Below are 19,328 nucleotides of genomic sequence, written 5' to 3'. Positions count from 1 at the left end.
ATAACATAAGTCAATTAACACATATTTTGTATATTATGCACTGTATACTGTATTTTTAAAAATATTTTATTTATTTGATGTAGACAGAGACAGAGAGCACAAGTAGGGGGGAGCAGGAGAGAAGCAGACTCCCTGCCAAGCAAGGAGGGCCCAATGCAGGGCTCCATCCCAGGGCCTGGGATCAGGACCTGAGCTGAAGGCAGCTATTTAACAAACTGGGCCACCCAGGTGCCCCTGTATACTGTATTCTTAAAGTAAGCTAAAGAAAAGAGAATGTTAACAAGAAAATCATAAGAAAGACAAAAAAAAAAACATTTACAGTACTGTACCAGGAGAAAAATCCATTTACAAGCAGACCCACAAAATTCAAACCCATGTTGTCCGAGGGTCAGCTGTTTTTGTGAATCTTGAATTTATGATAGCCCTAAATTCTTATCTTGGATTCAAAACAGAAGAAAAAAAAAACATCATTTTCCACTATTATGTAGACTCATCAGCACCTACCTAACAACCAGAACAACAAGCAACACGGAGGGAATTATATGGCACGTTACAGGAAGATAAATGACAGAAGATGAAACATCGTTTCTTTTCTTTAAGATTTTATTTATTTATTTGACAGACAGAGATCACAAGTAGGCAGAGAGGCAGGCAGAGAGAGAGGGGGAAGCAGGCTCCCTGCTGAGCAGAGAGCCCGATGCGGGGCTTGATCCCAGGACCTGGGACCATGACCTGAGCCAAAGGCAGAGGCATATCCCACTGAGCCACCCAGGCACCCCTTAAACATCATTCTTATTAGCTGTCACTGCCAAATACTTCGCTAAATGCTGTAATTTACAACCACTTATATTTTCCTATTTAAGCCACATGAAGTCATAGGAGTATCCATCCCTTAGATGGGAAGACTGAGACTAAGGGAAGCTAAGTTGTTCAGGCTACACTTCATCAAAAGACAGAGCTGGGTTCCATCTCAGGGATTTCTGGTCTTAAAACTTGAACTGTTCTGAACAACCCCTCTGCCAAGAACATGAAGATGACATGTGGCCAAGTTAGTCAATGACTGACAGAAATGTAACACAATTCCTAACAAGAACTTCTGGAAAGAAAATGAACTTTTTGTTTTCACTGTTATTATAAAGCAAAAAGTCAAGGGGAAGAAGTCATGAAAAGAAACTTTACTACAGCAATTCAAAGTGTAGTGCTGACTCTTCACTTGATACTCTAAATAGGAAACTGAAGATAAATATCTTCATCTATATAAAGTGAGCTTAGATGGGATTAATAAGGCAGAGCCAGCATGAACCGTTAGCAGAAAGCTAGACACACACACACACACATACACACACACCCTCAGACCCTCCCTTTGGTACCAAGGGCTGCTTTCCCAATTAAAAACTTAGGATTTTTCCTTAATTCTCAAGATTGACAATCAGATATAGGAAGAAGAGTTCTGTGACTACTTACTACTAATGGGAGGATGTCGAATGAGTTTGGTTTTTTAATTTGCCTTCTTTTGGGAATTCCTGATATTTAGGGGGAAATGTTGGTGGGAAATAATATACAGTTAAAACAGAGAGACTTTTCATCAACCAGTAAATGACAATGAAACTCCAGACTCTTGGCCACCACAGCACCTCCCCCCTGACAAATATTATGAATAGGAAACAGAGAAGAAGGGATTTTAGATATGAAAAAATACTAGAATAGAAACACCATGATGACGGGCATTTTTATTTGGTTCTCTAGAGCACGGGTGGCAAATTATGACCCACGAGCCAAGGCGCAGCCTGCCACCCATTTTGGTAAATGCAGCTTTACTCGAACCTGGCCACACTCATTTGGTTCTACATTGCTTACGGTTGCCTTCACGCTACAATGACAGAACGGCATACTTGCAACAGAAACTCCCCGTCCCACAAAGCAACAATATGGAATATCTGACCCTGGAAAGGGTTTGGCAAGCCCTGATATACCCTATGCATAGAAACAAGAGTACTGCCTGGTAGATACAAGATCTTTAAACAAACAAACAAACAAACAAACAAAAACAAAAAATTTCCTGGATAAAATAAACAAAAGGGTGTAACTACTATTTGCATAAGAAAAAGTACTGTGAAAGAAGAGTTCAAAGACCACACATCTAAGAATAAAGAGGAATGTATATATAAATGGGAAATGTCCATCAGGGAAAAGACCCAGAGAAACAGACTGCACTTTGTTAAGAGTAATATGCTTTGGGGCGCCTGGGTGGCTCAGTGGGTTAAGCTTCTGCCTTTAGCTCAGGTCATGATCTCAGGATCTTGGGATTGAGGCCCACATCACAATCCCTGCTCAGCTGGGAGCCTGCTTCTCCCTCTGCCACCCCACTCCTGCTCTCTCTCACTCTCTCTCTCGCTCTCTCTCCAATAAATAAAATTTTCAAAAAAGAAAAAAAAAAAAAAGACTCTGCTTTAGCCATTTCCCTGTGGTTTCCACAGGGAAAAGGATGTTTAATATCCATTGTAAGTTATACTGTGGAATCCAGGTAAAAGAATAACTATTATTAAAAAAAAAATACAGTCATATTTCTTGAAACCCTTTAACAATTTCTCTGTTATTTACTGAATGAAGTCTCATCAGTCACCCACAAAGAGCTTTGTAACAATCTCTCCAGCGCTATCTCATAATAAATTCTGTCTCAAGTCCCTGACTCGTTATTTCTTACCAAATCATGCACTTGTGGATGTGGCATCTTCCTTTCATACATTCTCCTCCTAGGAAAGAATATCGTTCCAGAACGTCATGAGCATGACTCCCACATTTCCATCACAGAACAGACCAAGCTCCATGGCTTTGCTGAGGGTACACCACAGCACGTGATACCCATCCTTCTGCTCAATCCCAATGGCACTTGTGTGTGTGATTCTTCTGACACATGGCATGGATTTTTTTCTATACATATTTTTCCACTGGACTTTTAAGTCCCTTAAAACCCAATTTAAATCTTGTAATTTCATAAACCCAATGTCTACAGTATACATTTTTCTCTTGCTTTTTTTTTCTCTCTTGCTTTTTAAGTACCTAAGATTACATTACATTATTAGAAACCTCAGAAAAACTCATTAACAACTATCAAACCAGGATATGTCTTTATTTATCTGTATCTAACATAGCAATGCCATAGCTAATATGGATGGTCATAGGTTCATTCACACTTTTACTTTGTTTTTTGTTTTTAAAAGATTTTATTTACTTATTTGACACAGAGAGAGACACACTGAGAGAGGCAACACAAGCAGGGGGAGTGGGAGAGGGAGAAGCAGGCTTCCCACTGAGCAGGGAGCCCCATGCAGAGGCTCAATCCCAGGATCCTGGGATCAAGACCCAAGCCAAAGGCAGACGCTTAACAACTGAGCCCACCCAGTGTGTGCCCACACACTTTTTTTTTTTAAGATTTTTTATTTATTTATCTGACAGATCACAAGTAGGCAGAGAGGCAGGCAGAGAGAGAGGGAGAAGCAGGCTTCACTGAGCAGGGAGCCCAATGTGCGGCTCAATCCCAGGACCCCGGGATGACAACCCGAGCCAAAGGCAGAGGCTTTAACCCACTGAGCCACCCAGGCGCCCCAACTTTATAAGTTGTACTGAGCAATACCTATGGGTTAAGTCCTAGGAATATAAAAAATAAAAAATAAAACATAGTTTCTCTACCAAAGGAAATGACAATTATTTGGCATAACCTCCCCATAGCATTTGTGATATAAATAAGAAGGGTATGTTTGACATTTACATCAGGAGGGTATCAAATTTTATGTATGAAGTGAAAATTGATTTCAAGGTAATGAAACTGTGAATAAAGACTTCTGGATGGGAATCAGGTAACTTTATTTTTGAAATACAAAATGTGTCTCTGTTCATGTCTTCTGCCCATTTTTTAATGTAATTATCTGTTTTCTGTGTGTTGAGTTTGAGGGGTTCTTTATAGATCTTGGATATCAGCCCTTTGTCTGTAGTGTCATTTGCGATTATCTTCTCCCATTCCGTGGGTTGCCTCTTTGTTTTGCTGACTGTTTCCTTTGCTGGACAGAAGCTTTTGACCTTGATGAAGTCCCAAAAGTTCATTTTCCCAGGGAGATTTAAATCAAAACCACATTGAGATACCACCTTATGCCAGTTAAAATGGCTAAAATTAACAAAACAGTAAACAACAAGTGTTGGAGAGGATGTGGAGAAAGGGGAACCCTCTTACACTGTTGGTGGGAATGCAAGTGGTGCAGCCACTTTGGAAAACAGTGTGGAGTTTCCTTAAGAAATTAAAAATAGAGCTTCCCTTTGACCCTGCAATTGCACTACTGGGTATCTACCCCAAAGATACAGATGTAGTGAAAAGAAGGGCCATCTGTACCTCAATGTTCATAGCAGCAATGGCCCCAGTCGCCAAACTGTGGAAAGAACCAAGATGCCCTTCAACGGACGAATGGATAAAGAAGATGTGGTCCGTATATACTATGGATTATTATGCCTCCATCAGAAACGATGAATATCCAACTTTTGTATCAACATGGACAGGACTGGAAGAGATTATGCTGAGTGAAATAAGTCAAGCAGAGACAGTCAATTATCATATGGTTTCACTTACTTGTGGAGCATAAGGAATAACACGGAGGACACTGGGAACTGGACAGAAGAAGTGAGTTGGGGGAAATTGGAGAGGAAGATGAACCATGAGAGACTGTGGACTCAGAAACAAACTGAGGGTTTTTGGAAGGGAGGGGGATGGGGGGGGTGCGCCTGGTGGTGGGTATTAAGGAGGACATGTATTGCATGGAGCACTGGGTGTGATGCATAAACAATGAATTGGAACACTGAAAAAAATAAAACTAAATAAAACAAAAGAAATACAAGATGACGACTAAAGTAAAACAGCATCACAGCAAAGGAAATAATCAATAAAACTACATGGCAACCTATGGAATAGGAGACGATATTTGCAAATGACATATATGATAAAGGGTTAGGTTCCAAAATACATAAAGAAATTATAAAATTCAACACCCCAAAAAATAATAATCCAATTAAAAATGGGCAGAAGGTATGAACAGACCTTTTTCCAAAGACTACATCCAGAGAGCCAACAGAAACATGAAAAGATGTTCAACATCACTTGTCAGGGATAATCTATTCAAAACTATAATGAGATATCACCTCACACCTGTCAGAATGGCTAAAATCAACAACTCAAGAAATAACAGGTACCGTCAAAGAGGTGGAGAAGGGGAACTTTCCCACATTCATTGGTAGGAATGCAAACTGGTGCATTCTACTCTGTAAAACAGTTTGAAGGTTTCTCAGAAGGTTAAAAATAGAACTACCTTATGATCCAACAATTGCACTAGTAGGTATTTACCCAAGGAATACAAAAATACTAACTAAAAGGGATATATGCATCCCATTATTTGTAGCAGTATTATCTACAATAGCCGAATTGTGGAAGTGTCCGTCAATTGATGAATGGATAAAGAAGATGTGAGGTATATATATATACATACACACACACACACACACACACACATATGTATATATATATATACACATACATATATGTATATAAACACAATGGAATATTACTCAGCCATAAAAAAGAATGAGATCTTGCCATTTGCAATGACATGGATGGAGCTAGAGAGTATAATGCTAAGCAAAGTGAGTCCATCAGAGAAAGACAAATAAATGCCATATGATTTCACTCATATGTGGAATTTAAGAGAGAAAACAAATGTGCAAAGAGAAAAGAAAAAACACAGAAGAGGAGAAGCAAACAAGGAAACAGACTCTTAACTACAGGGAACAAAACTGATCGTTCCCAGAAAGCAGATGGGTTGGGAATGGGGTAAACAGCTGATGGAAATGAAGGACCCACTTGCTGTGATGAGCCCCAAGGTGATGTATGGAAGTGATCAATCACTATATTATACACTTAGAACTAATATTACACTGTATATTAACTGGAATTTAAAAGAAAAAAAAAAAACAAAAAAAAACTTAGGGGCACCTGGGTGGCTCAGTTGGTTAAGCGACTGCCTTCAGCTCAGGTCATGATCCCAGAATCCTGGCATCGAGCCCCGCATCGGGCTCCTTGCTCCTTGGGGAGCCTGCTTCTCCCTCTCCCTCTGCCTGCCAGTCTTCCTGCTTGTGCTTTTTCTCTCTGTGTCAAATAAATAAATAAAATCTTAAAAAAAAATTTAAAAAAGAAACAGCAACAAGGGGAAGATGACACTGTCTTTTCCAGGCTTCTTTTTGTCTCTGTGTCTAGGTAGTGAGGCAGTGGTTGGGGAATGAGCTGCCATATGTCAGCTGTCGCTGATGCTTCCAATCAAAAAAGACCATCCGACTTTACTCCAGAAAACAGTCTTTTTAAGTAGGCCCAGCAAGATCCTTATTCAAAAAATTTCATTATCCCTCAGGCCATAATAATACTTAAGTGGTTTTAAGAATTTTTCTAACACTGACTTCACATTTCTGCCTATTTTTCTGAATTATATTTGTATTCGAGATGTCCTGCATTGTGTGTCTTCTCTTTATGATATATAATTCACATCCCACATTGTTCCTTAGACTTTTTGACTTTGAAATCCAAATCAAAAAGCAATCCTGACATATATGGGTCACTTTTACAAAACTAAGTATTCAGTAAGTGTTATTCAATTAGTCATATCTCCAAAATTGAGAAAGCCCAAGTATGATTGGAATTTTGTACAAGAGAAGTTATTCTTGGAAATTTCAACTTACATTCCATGAATATGTATTCTTTTATTCCCACTAGATATATATGCAATTTCTTCACGAGTTCCACTTAATTTCTTCCTTTCTACTATACTCCATTGCTTAATTTGCCCTTGCAGCCACCACGGAGCTGATGTAGCTCCCTTTATAAGCTGTCATCACATTTAAAATCATCTTCGGCAACAGGCCAGCTTCAGTTACATAATTCAGACAATTCTTCTATCAACTCACAGAGTACCTATTATCTATCAACATTTATCACATAATTATAGTTGTGTGATTTCTTGGCCATCATTACATCTTGACTGCAGATCTCTAGAGAAGGACTACATCCTGTTCTTCTTTGTTTCCTAGCACCTAACACAGGAATTGTCACACGGTAAATACGTGGGAAGGTTTCTGTTTGAATGAGAAGAATCTGCCTATAAGCATTTCTGAGAACAAGGACCAGGAGCGTGTCTGACTCCACAAGATTGACTTCTATGATTCTGAGAAGCCTGCCTATGTCCATTGTCCCAATGACAACCTAACTCTGAAGAACCATGACTCTTGAATCCATGCGGAAGCTTAAAAATGCGATACAAATATTGAGGAAAAAAAAAATATTTCTGTTGTTTCCCAATATGAAAACTGGAAATGCCTAAAAAGATTTTATAAAGAATCTGATTTTCTTAATCGCCTTGTCCCTTATATAAGAAAGCTGCACAAGATTTTCTTCTTTAAATGCCAAATCAACAGGGATTAAAAATGACTCAGTTATAAAACAACTTGTAGTTCTGCAAAGGGATACTTGCCTACTTGAATGTGTTCTGTATCTCTAAACACCATGGTAACCACTGTCTGATGGATTCCGTGAAATTGCTTCCACTGAATTAATCTATACTGCATTTACTTTTCTATCTTATTCTCCTTTTGCTCTAGGCTTTTCATCTATTTATTTTATCTTAATATCCTTTCACATTGAGGGAGGAAATGTGTAATAAATGACAGAAAATGACATGCTTGTAATTGAAATACTGGTTAAGTCTCATTTAAATGGGAGGGCAGAAAGTGGATCAAGAGGGCAGTGTAGGAAGATCCTGAACTTATGTCCCCCTACAGATACAACACACATACAGCTGCATATGGAACTGTTTCACCAGAAAAGAACTTGAGAACCAGCTGAACAGCTACTCCATAAGAAAGGATGAAAAGACCACACAGACATGTGCTCTTGCCAAGATCCCCCAACAGAGTGACCCACAATTGGGAAAAAACTTGAAACATAACACAAATGTAAATAGATATATACATACATAAATCAATACATATACACAGCTTCTCCCTGAGGAGCAAGGGGTTTGTACTCCACGCTAGATACATACAACTCTCTGGGCCTGAACCAGAGGGAGGAACCCCCAAAATGTCTGGCTTTGAAAGCCAACGGGAATTACATTAAGGAGAACCACAGGGCTATCAAGAATGAAGATCTCCCTTGGGCGCCTGGATGGCTCAGTGGGTTAAGCCTCTGCCTTCAGCTCAGGTCATGGTCCCGGGGTCCTGGGATCGAGCCCCTCATCAGGCTCTCTGCTCAGTGGGGAGCCGCTTCCCCCTCTCTCTCTGCCTACTGCTCTGCCTACTTGTGATTTCTGTCTGTCAAATAAATAAATAAAATCTTTAAAAAAAAAAAAAGGAATAAAGATCTCCCACTTAGGGAGCTCACACATAGGACCCAGCTCAAAAAGCAACAGTTTGAAAAAAGTCTAGACCACAAATAAAGGAATTTCACCTGCTAAACTTAAAGGATCTACCAGAGCGGTAGAAGTCTCTTGGTATTCTCTCCAGGGACAGAATGCAGGCAGGTGCCATTTTTACAGGTTACTTCTACATTGCTAGTGATAGTGCTGTGGGTGCCATTTTTTGTACCTCACTCTAGCTAGCTAACTGCTATGGGAAAGCAACCCCTTCTCCCCACTGCCAGCACTTCCAGGTGCAGCAGATGAGTAGACCCATGCCTTCTGCCCCTTAGCTGCTCATGCGACCCTGCCTTAGTTGGACAGCCATGTGTAGTGCACACAGGGCATGTCCTGTGAGTGCCAGGCGCAGGTAGGGGTGGGGAGGATTGGGTTTTTTGACTCCACAGAACTGAGACAACCGGGCAAGAGACAACCAAGAACAAGGGTAAGGTTAAATGTTAAGGTTCATCTCCTAAACAGAACCACTCCTCGAGACAGGGAGATATAGCTGCTACAAAATACACAAAAATAGAGAGTCAAGTAAAATGAGGAAACAAAGGAACATGTTCCAAATGAAGTAACAAAATAACATCCCAGAAAAAAGTCTTAATGAAACAGAGATAATTTATCCAAGAAAAATGTCAAAGTAATGGTCATAAAGATGCTAACAAAAGTCAGAAGAAAATGGATGAACACACAAGAACTTCAACAAGGAGACAGAAAAAGATAAGAAAGTACCAAATGCAAGTCACAAAGCAAAAGAATAGAGTAACTGCTGTGAAAAATATACTAGATGGAATCAAAAGGAGGCTAGATGACACAGAAAAATGAATCAGTGACCTGAAAGTCAGAGGAGGGGAAATCACCCAAACAGGACAGAAAAAGATAAACAAATTATTTCAATGGGGATAGATTTGAGGATCTGTGGGAAAATATTAAACATATTCCATTCACATTATACAAGTCCCAGAAGGAGAAGAAAGAAAGAAGGATTGGAAAACCTATTTGAAGAAATAATGGCTCAAAATTTCCCTAACCTGGAGAAGGAAAAAGATATCCAGGTCCAAGGAGCACAGAAAGTCCCAAATGAGATAATCCAGAAAGATCAACACCAAGACATGTTGTAAATAAATATCAAAAGTTAAAGATAGGGGCGCCTGGGTGGCACAGTTAGTTAAGGGGCAAAGACAGTCTCATCAACAAATGGTGCTGGGAAACCTGGACAGCTACATGCAAAAGAATGAAAAGAATGAAACCAGACCACTGTCTTAAAGCATATGCAAAATTTAACTAAAGGTGGATTAAAGATTTGAATGTAAGACCTGAAGCCATAAAAATCCAAGAAGAAAACACAAGTGATTAAGTTCATTGATACCGGTCTGGGTGAGATACCTTACTCTGGATCTGACTCTACAGGCAAGAAAATAAAAGCAAAAATAAATAAATGGGTGGGGTGCCTGGGTGACACAGTGAGCTTAGCATCTGACTCTTAATTTCAGCTCAGGTCATGATCTCAGGGTCCTGTGATGGAGCCCTGCATCGAGCTCCTGACTCAGCAGGGAGTCTGCTTGAGGATTTTCTCTCTCTTTCTCTCTAAAATAAGTACATCTTTTAAAAACAAAACAAACAAACAACAACAACAAAAAACCAAATGGGAGTATATCCAATGAACACATTTTTTGTAAGTGAAGGAAACTATCAGCAAAATGAAAAGGCAATGTACTAAACAGGAGATAATATTTGAGAATCATACATTATAAAGCAGCTAATAATATCCAAATATATAAAGAACTTACACCACCCAAAAGCAAAAATATAAATAAATAAATAAATAATAATAAATTTTTTTTTAAAAAATGGGCAGAAGAGGGGTGCCTGGGTGGCTCAGTTGTTAAGCATCTGCCTTTGGCTCAGGTCATGATCCCAGGGTCCTGGGATCAAGCCCCACATCAGGCTCCCTGCTCTGCGAGAAGCCTACTTCTCCCTCTCCCACTCCCCCTGCTTGTGTTCCCTCTCTTGCTGTCTCTCTCTCTGTCAAATAAAAAATGAAATAAAATCTAAAAAAAAAAAGGGCAGAAGATCTGAGTAGACCTTTTTTCCAAAGAAGACATACAGATAAGCCAACGGGCATATGAAAAGATGTTTGACATCACTAATCATCAGGGAAATGGGAATCAAAATTACAGCAAGATCCCCTTAGCCTTGTCAGAATGACTATTATCAATTTCCCCCTCACACACATACACGTACACACTAAAAAAACAAGTATTCTTGAGGACATGGAGAAAAGGAAACCTTCATTCACTGTTGGCAGGAATGATTAGTGCCACCACTATGGAAAACAGTGCAGAGGTTTCTCAAGAAATTACAAACAGAACTATCAGACAATCCAGCAAATCCACCTCTGGGTATTTACCCAAAAAAACAAAACACTAACTGGAAAAGATACAGACACCCCTATGTTCATTACAGCATTGTTTACAATGCCAAGACCTGGAAGCAACTTAAGTGTCCATCCCTAGACGACCGGATAAATATGCAGTATATCTACAACAGAATACCACTCAGCCATAAAAAAGGATGAAATCTCGCCATCTGTGATAACATGGATAGACCCTGAAGTTATTAAGCTAAGTGAAATGAGTCAAACAAGGAAAGACAAATAGCACATGATTTCACTTTTATGTGGAATCTCAAACACAAAACAGATGAGCAAACAAAACAAAGCAAAACCAGACTCATAGAAAACAGCCTGGTGGCTGCTACAGGAGAGGGAATTTGGAGGGTGGGTAAACTGGGTGAAGGGGATCAAGAGAAGCAAACTTCCAGTTACAAAATAAATAATTCATGGGGATATAATGTGCAGCATGGGGAATACAGATAATAATAATATTAACTTTGTATGGTGACAGATGGTAACTAGAGTTACTACGGTGATCATTTCATAATACATACAAATGTCAAATCACTATGTTGAACATCTGAAACTAATATAATATTGTACATCAATTATACTTCAATAATAACAAAAAACGAAACACTGATTCGGAGCTGGTGTATACAGAATTAAATCTCATTTGTGAAAAGTTATATCCCACAGGGAGATAAACATACACTAATATTTGGAAGCTATAATCCATGCGCTTTACCATATCATTTTTTTCTACTTATGAAATAAAATGAAAAAAGATTTAACTTGTGAGATCATTTAAAATTGTATCCTTTAAAGGAAATAAAGGCAAAGGCCATTTTGAAAAAGAACTAAGCATGTTTAAATGAAAGCACCTTGAAGAAATTTCAATGCTTCTCCGGAGTTTAAAAATAAACAAAAAAGAGAAGAAGGAAAAAAGGGAAAGCAGTCACAGTCCTGTGAATACAACGCCACCTCAAAATTCAAGGTGAATTTCACAGCTTGTTATATAACACTAACTGTCAAGTCTCGTACTCCAGCAGGGTTCTAGGTAAATCAAAGTTTCAGCTTCTAGACATCTCATAAAGTATGTGCTTCACCAAAGAGGTGAAACCTGGAGTCATCACCATTAGAAGTGTTTACCAGGAAGTAGTACAATTGCTCAAATATGCAATTAAAAAAATTAAATAATTTAATCAAACACTAATCACTGACAGCCCACCTGTTTTTTTACAACATACTAGACACTTGTAATTCACTGGCAATGGTGTAAACTGTGTTTCACATTCTCAGTCCCTGGTCTAAGGCCACTTTCCAGCTTTCCTCTTCCTTCTCCTAGTGTAAAGGAAGTTTAAAAAAATTGTAATAATGGCAACAATAGAAGAAAGAAGGTCGAAATAAGAAGCTAAATAGTCCGTAAGTATATTTCACTCGGTAACTATTGGATGGGGCTTTAAGAGAGGATACAAGTAAACCTCAGCCTCTGAACAGCTCATTTCTCCGGGACAAGGATGCGAGCACTTTATAGGTTGTTGACAGATGCCCGTCAACCATGAGTCGCAAAATCAATTCACAGTATTTAAAGATATTAAAACAAAAAAATTTTTAATAAATCCGATAATACTTTTTTCACAGAATGCAGCACCAGAGTAAAAGTAATTCATACGACATTTGAAGTTTTTAAAGATATGCATTCTAAAAAGTAATGAAGTAATTAATGATATAAAACTCTGACATTTGAGTGTACAGAGGTTGAAGAGAAGGAGCCACAGACCACATGATAGGAAATAAATCAATAGCTTATTTAGGTTTTAAAACTTTCACACATAATCATAAAAATCTTACAAAAATTTAAGAACTAATTAAACCTATAAATGAATTTAAAATGAATCATTACCTAAGTTACTCAGATTATTTTTATTGGATAAGTTTTTCCAGAAAACTGCTTTAAGCTCTCCCTTAATTTTGCAAAGTCAGCTGGAGTTCTGACTCTAACGTGTTTCATCAATACATAGCGAAGTAAAATGTTTGCAGGGATGTGTGATGACCAATAACATTATTAGAATAATTTAAATGCTTGATTTCTTCATCAGCGTAAGTGCTTTCTGTGATTATGATGTATACGTCTGAATGAAGGAGCAGTTGGCCCCAAATGAAAATGTTCCTATTAAGTATATGCTAAATCAACACCACTCTGTATCTGGGCATAAATGAAGATAAAACACTCAACATTAGGATTCAATTAAAAACCTCCAGGATACGTTACCTGCCGCCTCGAGCACTGAAAGGCACTACATGGATTCCCAGAGGCCCTCCATCGTTGGGGACTCGTACGAGCTTTACCATATCACTGTGAGACAATGATGAATGAGGGAGCATGAACATGTACTGTAAACAAACCAAAACTGAAACAAAACAAAACAAAACAAAAAAAAACCTGCTACAACACAGACACACAATAAACAACAGAAGAGAACACAACAAAAATCTCACCAAGCGCACACGCATACACGTACACATTCTGAAACGTAAGCGTGAGGATGAGAGCGACAGTAAACAGTACATACCTGCACACTAGTCTGACAGCATGGAGAGAGAGCAAGCAGCAGAAACAACGACATTAAAATGACACAGAACCCTTTCTCTCGGGCCACACTCTTGTATGTGTAATACAAGTACACGTTTTGTGAGTCAGATCTCTAGACTTCCACTGAAAATGTTCCGTACCGGTATTTATTTCAAGGACAAGGAAGAGTAAATGAATAAAGGGCTTTTGGCTGCACAGCACTTTAAAATTTACAAAGTGCTCCTGCCTAGGTCACATTATCAATCCTTCCAATAATCCAGTGAGGTCAAAGCTTTTGTTTTGCCTCCACTGGGGACAGGCCAGATGTGATCCAGCTATCCTTCCTGCCCACATTATTCCACAACAATCCAAAGTCCTAAGCTTCTGGAAGTGTCCCACAATGCCGGGAATGAAACTCATTCCTCAAAGCCAGTAGATACCTGCTAAAATCAAATAATTTCTCTAAGTGTTTGTAACCAAACTTTAAAGTCATGAAGAGAGATGTAAGTAACATGAAGTTACTTCTATTACATAATGAAAGTACTTTACTATTAAGCCTGAGTTTAATGAAAACTGGTATAATTTGGAGAATGTAAATTTTCTAAATCTTTTCAATGAGATTTCATTTTCTTCATAGGTTTCTGTGTGTGTGTGTGTGTGTGTGTGTGTGTGTGTGTGTGTGTGTGTGTAGTACACAGAAATCTAAGCAGGTCTTATCTGACAATCAATTTTTTAAAATAGTATTTCAATTAAATATCTAATAGAAGCAACCTGGACAACTATGATTACCAATGGATTTGACAAAGATCTCAGTTTAGTTCTGACATAATGGAAATGCCAATCCTTCAGCTGTATTTCTTAAATAAAAACCTAAAGTTATCCTAGATACTATTAATGTCCTTGTTATATAATACAAAGACTAAAAGAAAAATAAAGACAGTGATATCAAACAAATCAAAACAAAATTAAGAATATGTGCGTAGATGTAATCACATATGTTAAATAGGAAAAAATTAGAATTCTGCCAAACTGCCAAAATATTTACAGAAGTAATACTATTTAAACGAATTAATTTTTGTATTTTCATAGCATTTCACAACTTCTTATTTTAGATACTGTTACGTATCATTTGAATATCTATTCAATGACTAGTTTGTCAACTGAAAATAGTATGGTAACTTTAATAAATTTATTTTATTCCACATTCTTTCTGAAAAGAACTAGGACATGGCAAGTACTTCTTAACTCTAATAGAGAGTACTGGTAGCTGTCTATCTAAACATCCCCTGATTCTAGACCCTGTTTCATCTCACTGAGAAAGTTCCCTTGGAAGACCAAGGAAAGACAGAATTCAGAGTTGAAATGCCGATTATCTAGGTTCCCTCAACTTTACCCAAAGTCAAACAAAACTTCAGAATGATTGCCCTCCCCGGTCTAAACTTTCAAGGGAAGAAGTCCTCAAAACACTTTCCACTTAAACATGTCAATACTTAAGATAATTATAAAGTTGTGATAATAATAGTAAAGTTTTCCTTATCCTTTTATACCTAAAGTCACGTTTAAAGCTCTAACCTATGACCCTAATTCTTCAACAGATATCTTGAGAGATTCCATTTCTTCAAATCAAAAAAATATATACTAAAATGACTAATGCTTACATGCTCCAACTGGTTTTTCAAGCAAAGTATAACTACACTTTTTTTTTTTTAACTTAGCAAAGTTGAAGAACAAACAAATGACCAAAACACGGACATAGAAAGCAATTTGAAAACAGTTACAATGCTGTTAACATGACAAACATTTTCAATCAAATACTATTTCATATTATCATTTAATAGTATTTGCCAAGGCATGAAACCAGGACAGGTCCATGGGAATTTCCATGCTATACTTCTTACATTACGTACTTAACGCAATAGATGAAAGATGCTCTTTGGAAAACAAACCAACGCAAGGCATGTTTTTAACTAAGCACAAACATTCCGCATGCCATATGCTTTTGGAATACTTGTTGCTATCAATGATGCTACACGTATATTACAAAATTAATTAAAACCATCCGTAACTTACTCCAGAGAAAAGCTGGGTATGTTCTCCAAACCAGTGTCAGCATGTCCAACAGGTTCAACGCGACTGTTATCTTCTTCTGTCCCATCCTCATCCTAGAGACACACAGCACAAAGAAGAGAAGTATACTCCGTGTCAGGTTTACTTCCATCATGTGAAAGGAAACTGGATAAAACTGGAGTTTGGTAGGCATTCGGATCATGTTAACCAGGTCCTTCCTCTAGGGAATATCAGTGTTAATGATAAGATGGGTATGTGTATATGCCAAGCTGTATTTTAGAGCCACCGTCCCCTGAGTTAGCATATCCAGGAGGTAGACAAGACACCACTGCAATAAGGAAAAACTTCTACTTATGTGAACTTTATCACTTTTATTTCACTTTTCAGTGTATGTTTTCAGGAATAATTATACATTACTACGATGTTATGTTAATAAATAAATGTACAGGGCACAGGCAATGCGTGTTTAAAATTTTTACTAACCCAAATAGTTGAGACTATTAAAAACCTTAATAATTACCAAAATCTTCAATGTTCTTCCTAAATCAATGCTCCCTCTAAATCAGCTCATCAAAATGAGCATGCAGGAAGTACCACCCTAGACTCAAATCCTTCATTCCCTGAAATTTCCCATAAAGACACCCTAAGCCAGTTGACTGGTTATTCAGAGGTATCTCTAAAGGCATTAAGATCTTGCCATACAGAACCACTCGTTTACTTCTATTATGAAGTAATAGGGACAGGCATACGGACAGGCACAAAGAGCAAAATAATCGACCCCCACTTTTGTATCTTTAACGAAGGCAGAATTTTGTAAAACATTATGTTCCAACATGTTGTAGAAACCAGGTAAGTACGCTAGTCCTGAAAAAGGTGTGTGTGGAATAAATGAGATGGCGCCTAAAAAGAAATGAAATGGCCACTCAACAACATGCCACATTTTATAACCTTGGTCACTGTCTTTTCATTAAGGAGTTCACAGTTAGGTTGGCTTTTCAGGATAATTTGAATAATGATAAACATGAATGACTGATATCAAAGGCCTTTTTAACCAAATTAGAATATTTAGAAAAGACTTGAATTCTCTAATCATAGTTGCTTAGAAGCTCAGTGTCTACATGTTGGATCCTTTAGTGCTTGGTACCCAGCAGATATTCCACATATTTTGCTAATAAAAACAAAATCATCCCTAGAAATCTTTGGGGTAATAAGTTTCCAAATACACATAAAGAAAATTTATTTAATCTGTTCCTTGGAAGTTTATACGTATAACTTATATAAACATATAATTTGTTAGGTCCATCCCTTTCTACTATATAAATTTGGTAACAGTGATTTTCTATGTGAATTTATTAAACTGCAGAAAAGTTTTAAAACTTTTAAAGAAAAAGTCTTCTTTAAAAAGAAAAAAATTTTTTAAGATTTTATTTATTTATTTGACAGAGAGAGACAGTGAAAGCAGGGGGAGTGGGAGAGGGAGAAGAGGGCTTCCCCCACTGAGCCGGGAGCCTGATGCAGGGCTTGATCCCAGGACCCCAGGATCATGACCTGAGCCAAAGGCAGATGCTTAACAACTGAGCCACCCAGGCGCCCCTAAGAAGAAAAATTTTATATTTTTAATCATGTATTTGAAAGACTCATAGCAGAAATTTATATGCCATCAACAAAGACATCAATCAACAAAATGACAAGCAAAGGTCGTAGGTTCAGCGCACTGTTAAAGCAGTATTTTAAATTCTTCAAGCAATATTAAGTCAACACAGAGCAGTTGGTAACACCCAACTGACAATACCTCTGAGAATCGACCAAAACAAGATGGTGAATGCACCAAGTTTTTCTATGAGTTGTAGATAGGTTCCACATGTCTTCAATGGCGGTGCACTGCATGAAGTGAAGGTACTTGAAGACTGACGATGCTATGATTTAAGAGACTCTAATACGCACTTCGTAGTCATCTATCTCTTTTAGGCACAAGCACACAATACATTTCAAAGGTTAACCAGCATCTCGAACCTGCCTAAGAACCACACTTTAAATGTAAACAAGAACTCCTAAAATTATGCTTTTCCATTGGCAGTGGGGGTAGGGAGGAGAGCCAAAGAGATTGTTTATAAATCAGATGGAAAACATAAAAATAATCTTTCAAGTTAAAAACATTTTATTTCAGGATTCATTAATAATTTAAGCACCGCTGAAATGCCACCATGATGTATTACCAGCAAAACACCTAAGTTGTACTATGAAACAGCCACATAAATGAAATGCCCCAAACTACAGTGATAAAAGAGTAACTGATAATTTACACATTCATTGTTCCCACAGTGGCCATTATCAGGCCCCCAAGAGCATGTAGAATATTATTTCATGCAGCTGCATATGGTGTTCAGTTAGATCGCAACATTCACTGCCCTGAGGCGGAGATGCAATTGCTGTGGGAACCACAACTGAAAATTTCCCAACTTTGGATGGGTAAATATCGGCTCCTGTGTCACTTTACTTTGTTGTTTTGTACTTTTAAAAAGCTGTGACTGAACATGGTAACTTTCAGCACAAGTTTTATACTGAATTCCATTATAGACACGGAAAATGGAACTTGGCTTTTATTTATGTCAAATCAATAACAAAGGCCTAAAATACTAATTTAAACTACATACTGTTAAAAACTTCCAGATGAGAAAATACACTTTTTTTAAAAAAAGATTTTATTTACTTATTTGACAGAGAGAGATCACAAGTAGGCAGAGAGGCAGGCAGAGAGAGAGGGGGAAGCAGGCTCGCTGCTGAGCAGAGAGCCCAATGTGGGGCTCGATCCAAGGACCCTGGGAACATGACCTGAACTGAAGGCAGAAGCTTTAACCCACTGAGCCACCCAGGCGCCCTAGAAAACACACTTTTTTATCTTTTCCCTTCTCTCCATTTTATAGCATTTTATATGAGAGCTTGGGTTCAAGAATCAAATGGCCTTGGGTGTGAGTACCAACTCTACCATTTGCCAATTTTATATCCTTAGGCAAGTTATATACCCCTTCTATTTCTATCCCTTCTTTTGTAAAATACAAACAATAAAAACATCTTCCTAGGACTACCGAGAGGGATAATGTAACCTGTAAAACAAGTATAACATCGTGCCTGACACATAGTAATTGCCCAGTAAATGTTAGCTGGTACTGAAAAGAGAAACACATGACATATGAAACATACTGCAAAAAAACGATTTAAGGTAGTGTTACACCATTATATTTTAAGAGTATATATTCATTCTTTCATACTTTGTGCCTTACAAGACAACTTAATATTAAGCATATTACCTACTCAATTAAATATAAAATCTACATTTTAGAAACCTTCAAAAAACCTGATATTTGTTGTGTTTTACTATATACAAAGTACCTTCATTGTAAAATGTCTTTGAAATGAGAAAACACATGAAAAAGTGCAAACAACTAAATGCTGTATACAGTCAAATAAATGGCACGAGGAGGAAAACACTATGGGTTACTGGTTGAGGAAATTTTCAGAGGAAAAACAAATGTCAAGAACTATGAAGAGGGATGCCTGGGTGGCTTAGTCTGTTAAGCATCTGCCCTTGGCTCAGGTCAGGATCCCAGAGTCCTGAGATAGAGTCCAGTATCTGGCTCCTTGCTCCGTGGGGAGCCTGCTTTTCCCTCTGCCTGCAGCTCCCCCTGCTTGTGCACTCATGTGCTCTCTCTCTCTCTTTCTCTCTGACAAACAAATGAAATCTTTTTTTTTTTTAAGATTTTATTTATTTATTTGTCAGAGAGAGAGCAAGAAAGCAAGCACAGGCAGA

General features: G+C 37.9%; 1 protein-coding gene across 30 annotated transcripts in view; it reads right to left on the bottom strand.

The window, feature by feature from the left end:
* The window catches only part of PARD3 (par-3 family cell polarity regulator), a 655,030-nt gene that overhangs the window by 274,891 nt on the left and 360,811 nt on the right, over nucleotides 1-19,328 (bottom strand). For all 30 annotated transcript variants that reach the window (XM_080812103.1, XM_080812093.1, XM_080812097.1 and 27 more), the window contains exons 6-7: nucleotides 15,524-15,615; nucleotides 13,154-13,237 (exon numbers count right to left, since the gene is read on the bottom strand). In XM_080812103.1, the coding sequence (XP_080668229.1) occupies nucleotides 13,154-13,237; nucleotides 15,524-15,615 (176 nt within the window). The remainder of the gene's footprint in view (nucleotides 1-13,153; nucleotides 13,238-15,523; nucleotides 15,616-19,328) is intronic.

The sequence above is a fragment of the Martes martes genome (genome assembly GCF_963455335.1).
Source record: "Martes martes genome assembly, chromosome: 8".
Classification (NCBI taxonomy): Eukaryota; Metazoa; Chordata; class Mammalia; order Carnivora; family Mustelidae; genus Martes; species Martes martes.
The sequence above is the reverse complement of the archived record's forward strand: the minus strand, read 5'-3'. Positions and strand labels throughout refer to the sequence as shown.